The sequence below is a fragment of the Grampus griseus genome, assembly GCF_964374135.1.
Source record: "Grampus griseus genome assembly, chromosome: 2".
In the NCBI taxonomy this organism is placed as follows: domain Eukaryota; kingdom Metazoa; phylum Chordata; class Mammalia; order Artiodactyla; family Delphinidae; genus Grampus; species Grampus griseus.
Genome location: NC_139018.1, coordinates 115,883,417 through 115,896,409, shown reverse-complemented (window position 1 = coordinate 115,896,409; position 12,993 = coordinate 115,883,417). Strand labels below are relative to the sequence as shown.

The following is a 12,993-nucleotide window of genomic DNA, read 5'->3' as shown; positions in this document are numbered from 1 at the left end:
CTTCTTTATCATTCTGCTGCATACTCAAAATTTTTTTGATTGCATTTGAGCATCTGTTCTTAATTTTAGCTGCATATTGTAATCACCTGAGGAGTCTTAAAACTAAACTGATGCCTGGGTCTCCCCTCCAGAGATTCTGAATTAATTGGTGCAGTCTAGGGATTGGGATTTTTTTTAAGTTCCCAGGTGACCTAATGGGCATCAAAGTTTGAGAAGCAGGGCATTACAGCACATTAGAGTGCATTACACTGCAACACATGCTGGGCCTCTCCACAGATCAATTAAGTCGAAATCTCTGAAGATGGGTCCTGGAGATATATATATATATATATATATATATATATATACTATTATACAGCCCCAGAGATTTTATATACATATATATTATATGCATAATTATATATAAATATGTACACATATATTTTATATATATAAAATAAAGGGGGATGCAGACTCCTATGTCTGTCTCAGTTGTGTCTATACTTGAGCAGGGATTAAAAGGCAGTTATATATTGATATTAGCCCCTAAAAGCCCACAAGCCTGACTCTAACACAAGCCTGACTTGTCTGTTAAGTTGCCCTGTCCTATCCCTGCACTGGCTGTCATAGTAGAGATGGTACCCAAAGCGCTTTCTGAAGAAATGATGAGCACTCCAAACTCCTGGCCAGGAGATGAGCCATTCTTATACCAACCTCAGCAGACCCTGCCCAAGGCGATTGCTTCATCTTCAGATATGATTCATGCTGTTTGAAGAGGGTCATCTTAGGAGACTGTCTTCCTCAAGATGATGACAGCCACCCTCAGCATTTTCCCTTTGCAGTCCAAAGGACTTGGGTTCAAATTCTATTTGGTTTTATTACCTGCCAATTGAGGATCTTGAATAAGTCATTCTCCTTTCTGAGCCTCCATTATCTTGTTTATGAAATGGAGTTTTGGTGATCAAGTGAAATAATGGGATATCTAATGTGAAAACGCTTTGTAAGTTGTGAAAAGCTGTGAAATATAAGAGGTTGTTATAATGAGGAGAGGTTGTTATAATGAGGTTATTCTAGATGGGGAGACTGGATATGGAGATATGTTAAATTAACCCATCATACAAGGCTTGATAACAATTTTTAACGGTACAGAGAAAGGAAGCACTGAGGGCTGGTCATCTATCATTGGCAATTGTTAGAGTCTCCTTGGGATGGTAGAGTGGAACGAGGACTGGACTGAGAGTCAGGAGTCTCAGATTCTGGGTCCAGCTGTGTGACTCATTTATTCCCTCAGGAGCTATTCACTAAATACCCCCTGCATGCCAAATACTGTGTTAGGCACTGGATATTCAGTGGTGAACAAGTCGGTCATGGATTCCTCCTCCTGGAGGTCTAGAAAAGGAGCCAGATGTGAGTCAGATAACCACATAAATAAAAGTAAAATCCCAACTGTGACAAGTGATATCAAAGAAAGGAAAATGGAGCAATAAGTGTATACAATAGCAAGGCTTAATTGAGTTATGGACCCCAGAAAAGTCTTCCTTGACAATGGGACGGTTTTGTTTTGCACATTTTTAATTGAGGTATAATTTCAATGACAAATGTACACCCAATGTTAACCATCACCCAGATCAAGATATAGAAAGTTTCCATAACTAGAAAATTCCAACATGACCCTTTCTAGTTAGTCTCCCAGGAAAACACTGAAACTGATCTGATTTCTATCAACATATATTAGTTTTGCCTATTGTAAAAATTTATATAAGTAGAATCATATAGTACATACCTTTTTGGGGGCGTCTCACTTCTTTCTCACTTCTTTCTCACTCCTTTCTCTTCTTTCTCACTTCTCTTTCTCACTTCTCAGAAGCATTATGCTTCTGAATTCATCCATATTATTGCATGTAACAGTAGTTCATTTTTTTATTGCATGTATCAGCAGTTCATTTTTTTTTTATTGCTGAGTGGTACTCCATTGTATGAATGTACCATAGTTTGTTTATCCATTCACCTGTTGATGAATATTTGGATTGTTTCCTGTTCTGGGTATTATGAATAAAGCTCTATGAACACTCCTGTATAAATTATTTTGTGGAAATATGTTTTCATTTCTCTTGGGCAGTGGGGATACAAGAGTAGAATTCCTGGTCACAGATTAGATACATATACTTTATGAGAAGCTGTCAAATCGTTCTCCAAAGTAGTTCTGCCATTTTTATATGCATACCAGCAGTGTATGGGGGTTGCAGTTGCTTTCCATCCCCACCAATATTTGGTATTGTCAGGTTTTTTTTTAAATTATTAAATTGCATGTGTTCGTGAAGTGGTATCTCGTTATGGTTTTAATTTTCATATTAAGGAGGGACGATTTGAAGCTGACATCTGAAGGATGAGAAGTAGACCAGGTAAAGAGGATGGGGTTGAGCATTCTAGGCGAAGAGAACAGAATGTGCAAAGCTCCAAGGTGAGAAGGAGCACAGCAATCACAAAGAGCAGAAACCGAGTGGGGTGTAGGGTGAGGCTGGTGAGGGAGGTGGTGGGAAGCACCAAACCATTCACCTTCAAGGGATCATGTGGGTCTGGGCCATGCACACACCAGCAGCAACCAGAGTGAACTTAAAAAAAAAAAAAAAAGTCCAGACCAAACAACCAGTAATGTCCTGGACTGCATAAAACCCTTGGAATTTCATATTACTCTGGGAAGTAGGGAGGGAGGCTCATAATGACCAAAGTTGAATTTCTTGTCATCTTGGCCAAAAGGTGCTCAGAATGGATTAAATCTGATTTAAAGAAGTGAAAGAAATGAGCATTTCTTGCATGTGACCATCGCAATTGCAAATTCATGTTTACCTCATATGAAAGAGTAGGGTTGCTGGGTGGTGTTGAGTTTTGAGGTTTGAGATGTGAGGTTTGAGACCATGAATTTAAAATGATGTCATTCAGCCTGTCTGTGTGATTTTTTTCTCGGGCAACGTTCAGCTGCTCAGGTGCAGGGCGTGAAACTTCATCTCAGAGTGTAGTGCTTAACTAGGTTGTGGTTTCTCCAGGAAAGTATATCAGAGATAGAGGTGGGTAAGGAAACGATTATAATGATGAATCTTGGGCTCTAAACTGGACCAGAAAGGAAATGAGGAATGGACAATGAGAATTTGTGGGATTAATGGATTAGAGGTCTCAATGAGGTTGAAGAATCACAGCAAATGGGGTCCTAGCACATGGAACTGAAAGGATAGGAGGGTAAATGGACAGTGAGGTATTGTATTTTCATATTCCTAAGATGGAGCCTTTTATGGGTGATTAAGGTGTTGAGAGTGTAACCTTGGAAAGGGTGGCTCAGTTGAGTAGGTTTTTGGAGATGAGAGACTAGGGTATTGACTAGATCATCAACATGGATGCTGAAGTCACCCATAGAGTTCAAGGATGGTGCTAAGAGTTGGAAGGAGCAGGGAAAAAAATTATGTTGGTGGGTCAGATGACAGCAATCAAGATGAGCAGGGTGGTATATCTGAATGGAAAGAACTTCAAAGGAGCAGATGTTTGCAGAGGAGGGAGTAGGGAAACCATAAGGTAGTTCAAAGTCAACTCTATTAACACTACTATCATCTTCACTGGCATCCTTCCAAAGACAATGAACCACACCAACAAATCAACCAACCAACCAACCAACCCACCCACACAGGAAAGCCTTTCAATTGGGAATGCTTTATTACAGGTCTTGCCACCAGGAGGCACTATCAATACTGGAAAGCCAGACCTCCAAGCAGTCCCTGGAGGCCAGGAAAATGTGTCTCCGCCTGACCACTGAGGACCTCTAAGGGATCTTATGAGATATTACAAGGAGCTCAGCCATCCTCCCGCACAGCTGCACTTAACTGTAGAGAGATTTTTAAGTGCATGTAAACCTTAAAAAAGAGAAAAAATTTAAATTCTTAGGTTCCTTTAAAGAAGTTACTGAGTTATATGAGGTTTTGGTTTTCCCCTAAAAGGGGGTCTAAAAGTACAGCTACTAGCACATGGGATTTGAGGACGTTTTCTTCTAGGTAAAAAGATTCCTCATAACTGCAGGTTTTGAGAGTTGATGGTAACATTGTACTTAAAATTTTCTTCCTGAATCACTTTTTGTAAGAAGCATGACGTAGTGGGAAGAGCACAGTGCTGGAGTTAAAGTTGCAGCAGCAGCAACAGTATTTATTATCATTATCATCAACATTCGAGCGTCTACATGAAATAGAAACTGATCTAAACATTGTACATAAATTTACTCATTTATTGCTCTGATAATCTTATGAGTTGAGTATGTACTGTCATTAGCATCATTTGACAGATAAATAGGATCCAGAGAGACAGGTCACTTGTCCAAGCCACAGCTAGTAGATGGTGGTGGTAGTAGTGGGATGGAGTTGAATTTCATCTTACCCCTAACCAGAATAGTACAAGTTATGCAGGAGAAAACACCTCTGAATCTCAGTAGCTTAAGTCAACAGACACAACCAATTGTACATGGTGGGCCTGGGCTTATCGTGCTAACTTAGGGACCCAGGCTTCATTTTGACACATGCCAGTGATCATAATCACTGATCACCATGCAGGGAAAAGAGTATGCTATGGTTTCTGCAACTGACATGAAATGCTTCTGCTTGAAAATGATGCATGTCACTTTTCACTGGCCTGGTGGAAGCAAGTCACATGCCACTCCCAACTTCAAGAGGACAAGGAAAGGCACTCCTGCCATGAGCCTAGAAGGAGGCAAACCAATATTTTTGGTATTAATGATTACCAAAACCATTCAGACCCTGGGTAATTTATGCTTCTCTAAGCCTCAGCTTCCCTATCCACTAAATGAGCACAATCACTTTGTAAGGACTCCTTGTTGTAAGGACCCCTAACCAAATGGGGATTTTGATGATGAGGCAGGATGGCTGCATCCGACTGAAGCTTCCATCAGCTGAAAATCTTGGTCCCACCACAGGCAGCCCTGTAGCCCTCCATCCAGAGCTGTCTGCAGAATGGCCTTTGTCCAAAGATACATGCCAACCTTTTTGTCACTCACACACCTGAAGTCTTGAAGGATGTAGTTTCATTTCAATCAACAACATGCCATAGCTGTAGTTTGCTAGAAAGCTCAGTCTGGAACCATCAGCTATCTGGTTCATGTTGAAAGCTTGAGTCCACTTTAGCTTGAGAGTGTGAGGGTCATGATGAATGCTCCTTCTTCTAGGTTCTTCAAGTTTTCTCTTCGAATTGAGTCAGGTCACCAGGACTACTTACTTGATTCCTCTCAGTTTCACTCCGCAGACACTCCCCAAGATGTCTGTTCTGAGTCAGCGATGAGCTAAGCCACAGAAATCCTTTGCCAACCAAGGATTGACGGCGCTCAGGGTAGTACCAAAAATACCCTGAAAAAGGGCATTTCCCAAACTTCCATGCAAACAGTTGTGACCACATTGCCGGAGCACTCAGCTGGCTCCTTTCCTATGGGTCGTTTTGCTATGCAGTCATTTGTCCTCTTCCTCCCTCCTCTGATAAACTAGGCTGTGAACTTTGTGAGAGTGGGGACCACTTTTTCATGCAGGTTTCACATCGGATGTGAAAACCTGGTACACAGTAGGTACTCAATGAATGTTCGCTGCACAAAAATGCTTCTGAAGATTCTTCATATAAGACTACTTCCTTGTAGAATTTAGTGCCTAGATTGTCTAACTAACAATTAGTCTAGTTGAACTTCAGGCCTGAGATTCTAAGTAGCTAAAATAAGGCCAAAATGGGGGAGGGGGAATAGAAGGGCGAGGAAAAGGAGGACGTTCCACGCTGAGGGAGCAGATGTAGAGGCAGTAAAGCACAAGGTAATACCAGGCACGGGGAGTGCATCATTTAGCCTAGAAGGTTAATACACGGGGTTAAAATGGGAGGCTGAAGCCACATGCCAGTAGAGGGTCTAAGGTCAAAGTCCAGAAGGAAGAAACAGCAGGACTTTGATAGGGAACAATGAGAGGAAGGCTTAAAAGAGCCCGTGTTGCATTAAATTTTGCAGCCAAGAGCTCCAACAACTGAAAGGCAGGATGGGCGGAGAAATATATTGCCAAAGCTTCCTCTTATTTATGTGCGCTCCCCGCATTCACAGAGGAATAAGCAGAACGCAGACTTCTCCCTTCCCCAGGGCCGAGAACAGGAGCTCCGCCTCTCCCCGTCACGTGGCCAGAGGCGTCCCTGGCACGTGACCTATCTCGCGCTAGGCCAATCAGCCTCTGCAGGGGCGGGAACGCGGAGTCCGAGGGGCAGGAGGATCGATTGAGACCGCCTCTTCTCGCGAGCCTTGACGCCGTTGCTCCTCAGCCGCCCACGGCCGGGAGCGAAGGTCTCGCGAGGCTTGGGCGCTGCGGCGGTAGGAGGACGGGGAAGGACGGAGCCGAGCCACGGCTGCCTCCCTCGCTCTCTCCCTCGAGCGCTCGCCCGCCCCCTCCCTCCCTCCCCTCCCTTCCCCGGCCCCGGCTCCGGCCTCGGCCCGTTCGCTGTTCGGTCTTCTGCAGGGAGAATGTCGGGCTCGTCGCTCCCCAGCGCCCTGGCCCTCTCGCTGTTGCTGGTCTCTGGCTCCCTCCTCCCAGGGCCAGGCGCCGCTCAGAACGGTAAGCGGGGCGCCGGGGGCGGGCCGGGCGGGGGCTGAGGGAAGCTGGCGGCCGGAGAGGGCCGTTCGGGGCCCGAGGAGGTGGTGGAGCCAGGGGAGGGGGGCCGGCAATCGGAGTCTGGAGGGCTGCGGGCCCGAGACGAGCAGATGCCGGTCGGGAGTTCGAAGAGGCGCTGGTGTGAGAACCGGAGGTGCCTATCCGAGAGGTGGGGGCGTCCGATAAGAGCCTGAGGTGTTGTTGACTTAGAGGCTCCACGTCTTGGGGCTTGTCGCTCCGAGTCGGGGAGGGGACCCCAAGGAAGCCGACGTGAGGAGCTGGCGTAGCGGGGGCGGCGAGGAGGGGGCGCAGCGTTTAAAGGCGGCACAAGACAGGCATTTGTGTTTAAGGTGACGGAGAGTGGTGTCAGGCTCCCCAAGAGAACACTGGGCTCACTGGGGTCGTCCAGGGTTCTACTGGGGCCCCGTAAGACTGGTGATATCCTTAAAAATAAGAGGGACGTGGGGGGAAGGGAGTACTGAAGAATACTGAGCAGAGTACTAGAGCCTTAAGGAGGGGGTAAAGAATCAGGGAGCCTTGGCTGTGGAGGTGGAGAGAAGGTGGGTGGAAAGCCAAGATAGTGGGTTGACTGCAGTAGGGGATCTGGAAAGAGGAGCAGCAGTGGCTCTAAACGAGATGAGGGAAGAGAACTGGGTTTACTAAGGAGGGTGGAGTGTTGGGCATTCTAGGGTAGTGGTTGGGAGAGCAAAAAGGAGTTTCTAAATAAGGAGAGGAAAAAGGAGAAGAGGATGGGGAGAAAGGGTTGAAACTGAGGTAGGGGGAATTATTTATTATAGAAATAAGGGTTTCTGGCTATAGAGATGGGGGTGGGGTAAGACAGAAAATAAGGGAAGGGAGTAAAATGCAGGAAGCCGGGGGTGTAATGTTGGTTTGCAGTGTGGAGGATATATTAGGGAAGGGAGGAGCAGAGTTTTGGCAAGTGCTGTTTGATATTGGTTGGGGCCTCTGGGAAGGCAGGGACACACAGCTGAAACTGCAGTGGTGGGATTGAGAGCAGTCACTGGAGAGAGAGAGAGAGAGATGGAGGAAGTGGGTTTTTAAGATCGAAAAGTTTCAAGACAGAAGAGACATTATTTCTGAGGAACATAAAAGTAGTCCCTGGGATATGTGCAGGATACAGTGGAAAGGAGAGAATTGGGTTTTGAACTGAAGCTGTTTAGAGAAGATGGAGAAATGGTGGGGAAGTATGGTGAGGGGGGATCTAGACAAAAAAGATTCCGATTGTTAAAGGTATGTGTTACAATTCAGCTGCTGAATTGATCTTTCAGAGATGAGATTAGAAGTATTGTGAACCCGTTTCCGCTCTTGTGGAAACAACCTTTAAGAGATTTAAAAAATATTTTTATAGGAAAAAATTTATGAGGGTGAACTCATACATGACTGTACTGAAGAGTGAACTATAAATTCTTTTGTTAATTCTTCGGTGTTTCTTTGTTGTTTGTTATGCTAGAACAATTTAAAATTACTCTTGTTGGAATAGCTGAAATTAAAATGGCTTTCATTAAAAAAAAAACAAAAACGAATGGAGTTATGCATTCTAAGGAGAATCTAGGCTTAAAATGCTGAAGATTACAGTGAAAATATATCAGTAAAGATCGAAAAAGCATCAGTTAAATGTAAGTGTCATACCAAATTGTATAAATAAAATCTTATGTATGCTTCATGGCCTTGAATTATCACTGCAGGGGTCAGGAAGGAAACATTTTTCTGTCTCTAGCATTGAATATACGAAGCATATTGGGTATTTTCCCTATTTTCCTCCAAAGCATGAGGCCACTAAGGAAGGCAAGGTAGAGTTAGTTTGATTTGTCTTATCAGTTTTTAGTCTGTGTTAACAATATGACTTAAGCCTAATACTAATTTCAGCTATTCAATTTGTGTAAAAAGCAAGGTTTCATTTGGCACAATAGGTGAGAGATTTTTGATCTCAACATGTTCAATCTCTGTGCTGGCATAGCTTCTTCAAAAATTTATAATACAGTGAAATTGTAGTTTCTTAGCAACTAAAGCAAGGTTTTTGGATGGGCCTACAAAGACTCATCTGGCTATTCTCAGTGATATGTGTTCTAAATACAGCATAGTGCAGCCTTTTCCTTGAAATGAGCTTGAATTCAGTCACATGACATGACTGGTGAAGTGAAGCTGAGCTTGTAGTTGACCCAAATGAATGTAAATTTAATTCAAGGAAGAAATGGCTATTTTTTTGAGTTTGAGTCCATGTAGGTAAGGATGCCATTTTATAGCTTTTTATAGCATGTCTGTAAGATGAAAGCTTTCAATTGGTAACAGCTCTACAATCGTCTGACCTCATGTCATGGAGTTTGTATTTTCTTATAGTGTTTTTCAGAAATGGATACTATGCTCTGGATGATCTTGAAAAGTTGGATTATCTATTTAAAATGATGACTTTTTAAAAAACGTCCCCAAACCGAAGTATTTCTGGATTATGTGGTAGTTTAGACTGAGTATAGATGTTTTTCGTTATTCCTAAAATGAAGAATTTGGACTAGATGACTCTCAAGGTCTCTTTTAGCTGTGACCCATTACCATAGAGATTCAGGGTTTTTCATTCAGATAGAATTTGTTTCCCATACAAACAGTTAGACTTGTAGGACCATAGTTTCAAGTAAAATCCTCTTTAACGTGTCATTTTAAAGGAAGAAAACTGTCCTAAAATATAACCTTCCTGGTAAGACTTTGAAAGCTTTAGAGTGAAATTAGAATTGAATAAGTATAAACCAGACAGTATTATATGATGATCAAGAGCACAGACTCTGGATCCTGATAGACCTGGGTTTGAGTCCCATCTCTTGGTAGCTGAGTGACTTTGAGTAAGATGCTTAATACTTCCAAGTGTCAGTTTTATCATCTGTAAAATGGGGTTTATAATAATGCCCATCCCCTAGGGATGATGTGAGAATTAAATGAGACAATGACCATAAAGCACTTAGGTTTCTGCCTGGTATATAGTGAGTCTCAGTAGGGAGTAAGTTTTTACTATATGTAACACTTGTTACTATATGTAACATATGTTACTGTATGTAACATATGCTACATTACTATATGTAGCATAACAATACTATATGTACTAAATGTTTGCTTACTATAGTGAGTAAATGTTATCTATTACTATTATTATCCTTTAAAAATACCATTATTAATTATTTTTCTTCATGTATATATCAAGCATTTAATTGTTAATGCTGCTTACTGTCATCTTGAAAAAAGTTAAGTAGGCCATTTGAAGGCCCCAGATTTGTGCTTTTTGCTTATGTAACTTTTTTATAGAAGTGACCAGCTGTGCTGCCTCTGCAATTGTAGATTCTGATGAGGAAGTTCATACTTCCATTTAATTGTCTGGGAGGTTTCATGGTTTTCTTTCTCTTTCAGTGAACTAAATATCTTTTCATGGCTAGGTAGCACCTTTTCATAGCATCTCATTGTTGTGAATAAGAGAAATAGAATGTAGTGCCTGGCACACAGTGAAGTGTTGGAGATGTTAACTGATGAATGAATGTGAAGTGTAAAAATGTAATATATTCATACTGAAAATATAAAAATAGACAATTAACACTGTTTAGGGGGAGAAGATGAGTCGAATGATCTAAAATGAGTTTATTAATGATCTAAATTTTAAGAAACCATTTTGCTTGGGTGATACTAGATAGTTGTGAACATTGTGCTTTGTAACAGTGCCAGTATTTGCATTAGATGATTCATGAATCTTTTTCTTTTCTGTCAAGTGCTGTTTGCTTCAGTGGTTTGGCAGTTTCTCTCCCTGAGTATGTTTTTAGACGTTTGCTATTGATAGTGCATCTTTCCTTTGGGTGAACTAAAATGAGCAATGGAAGACGTGTTATCTATAGCAGCTGTGGCACAAATGACATGCCAAATATCAAGCAGCAAATCTTAACATAATTAGTCCAAATAAGATTTTAAATGACCAGAAGAAACTATTTGCCTTGGAATTTATTAGCATTTCCTAAGGAGATCATAAGCCTCCAGACTCTCAGGCAACTGACAACAGTGTCACTACTGATGTAATGAAGCACCCAGGCATGAGAAATTGGTCAGGGGACCAGGGTGGTAAGGCCATGTTACAACATCAGAATGTGTTCCTGGGCTCTAGTCTTTGTTTTTCAAGATTCCTGGATCCAAATAAGAAAAAGATGCAGGTAGGTTTTTGTGTTGTCAGACATAACAGAGCTTAACGTGTTAGTATACCAAGGTTTAAAACAATAAAAGGCAATAAAAGTATTTATATGTAAATGTACCCTACAGTCCAAACATTCACCATAAATTAAGATTGAAGTTCATTACAGATCTGACTTTGTGTGAGTTATACAGATCCTCATGAAAAATTAGACTGTTTTGTCTTGAAGGAATCCCTTGATTTTTCTCATTAATACAGTTTTAATGTGAAACATTTTCTCCTCCTGTGGAGTATACCTTTAGACATTAATAAAAGACAAAATGTAATTGTATTGTCTTTATTTTAATTTTTTTAATAAAAGTAAATAACTGGGCTGGCAGAGATACCGGATACGATTAGAAAAGTGCTCTGTCAATTTGGACATTGTTTTTCATTTATTTAGTTTGAGCTACTTTTTCAGAGTAAGATGTTTCATATTTAGAATCTGAAATTTTGCTGGGTCTATGTAAAGGTGTTTTTTCAAGACAATTTGGGAAGGAGATAAGGTGTTAATATCTATACAAATGAAGCATGTAGGAAAATAATGAATGAGACTGTTTTGGATATCACACAGGAGATGTTCAGTAAAAACTTGAATAAAATTATGCAAAGAAATTTTGGAAGAAGTGAATTGTGTGAAAAAATTTCTGAGGCAGTCTATTCAGTTTGTTTACAGTGAGCACAGTCTGGACAGGATCAGAAGTAGAGAATGAAGTTCTAAGAGAAAAGACAGAAGAAAGGCTATAGTAATTGTACAAGGAGAAAAACAGGAAGCGAGAATGAGGAATGAATCTTCCTTTGACAAGCATCTGGAAAAATAGAATCTGTTAGAAAGAATAAATAGACCAGGGTCCTCTAAAGTATATCCGAACATCAAAATTAAAATATGTAATGATGCAAAATCGCTGCCTGTGAACAGTCGGCCTTGCTTTCAGTGTTCCTCTTTAAACAAAACACTATCATTTTACATGAATTTTTATAAATGCCATTGGTGATATGGAGCTTAATTTTAAGCACCTTAGATAATGCATTTTTAAATTGTGAGGTTCTTGTGGATTTTTTTTCCCCCGGAATTCCTAATTTTAGTTGGTAAGGATTAGCTTTGTGAAAGCAGGAAACTTCTCCAGTAAAACTAGTTGAATATAAACTGTTGCATTTTATAGGCTTATATATATAGAAGTAAACTTCTCACTGAATTTAAAGTAAAATACTGTACTGATCCTATGTAAAAACATTATTCCAAAGGTATTGATATTTACATTAAAAACTTGAATACACAAGTAAATTGTATGGTTTTCAGGTTTATTCAAGAGTCAGGATTTGTACAATTCCAGTTTACTATGTCGTCTAAAATTGAAAGTAGGCCTAATTTTTTTGTTGTTGTTGCTTACTTTTGTGTATATGCAAAAATAGACGTTTATTAATCAAACTTAATTAACTTGAGGTTACTTTTTCGTTATTGTTGAGAACTTTTAATTGGTCTGTGTGGAAATGGGGGTTTACTAAATACTTAAAGTATTCCCCTAGTTATCTACATTTATTTGCATACAGTAAGTCAGTGGTAGATTTATTTGATGCTCCTCACACATCTACTGTTTTTTTTGTTTTGTTTCTCGTTTTCGTTGTGTTTCAAATTTAAAAAACCTAGTCTTATCTCTTCGTTAAAGCTGTGGCCGGCTTTGATGGAAAAATATTGTGTTAAGTTCCTTGTACTAAAAAGTACTGAATGGTATTCTTTTGCATTTCTGGAAACAATTATGGAATGTTTTAAGACTAACCTTCTAAAAAAAAAAAGACTAACTTTCTTTCTAAATAATCTTATTTACTGGAAACTTAGGGTACGCTTTATGGTTTTTTCCAGAAGTATGTCAATTTGGATATGCTTTGCTTCCCTTTGCTTTGTCTTGATTTATATTATTGTTACACCCAACTATTGCTTCAAATTGACTAGACAGTGAAATATAATGAGATGATTTGAGATCACTCTGAAGGTGTCAGGATTCTGTATATTATGTAAGGCTCTATTATTAGAAAACATAAAGTTCCAAATTGCACCCATAGTTTTAATCCTATCCAAATGTATACTCACATTCTAAAAGTGATTAAATATAAAATACAAGACAGTATGTCCTTTGTGACAGAATA

At 40.4% G+C, this 12,993-nt stretch overlaps 1 protein-coding gene across 2 annotated transcripts in view; it reads left to right on the top strand.

Moving 5' to 3' along the window:
- The first annotated feature begins 6,388 nt into the window (after positions 1 to 6,388).
- Positions 6,389 to 12,993, top strand: part of NPTN (neuroplastin) — a 55,658-nt gene continuing 49,053 nt past the window's right edge. The window contains exon 1 of one of the 2 annotated variants that reach the window (XM_082647501.1): positions 6,389 to 6,599. In XM_082647501.1, the coding sequence (XP_082503627.1) occupies positions 6,509 to 6,599 (91 nt within the window). In that variant the 5' untranslated portion in view covers positions 6,389 to 6,508. The remainder of the gene's footprint in view (positions 6,600 to 12,993) is intronic. The other variant, XM_082647502.1, reaches the window with a different exon arrangement.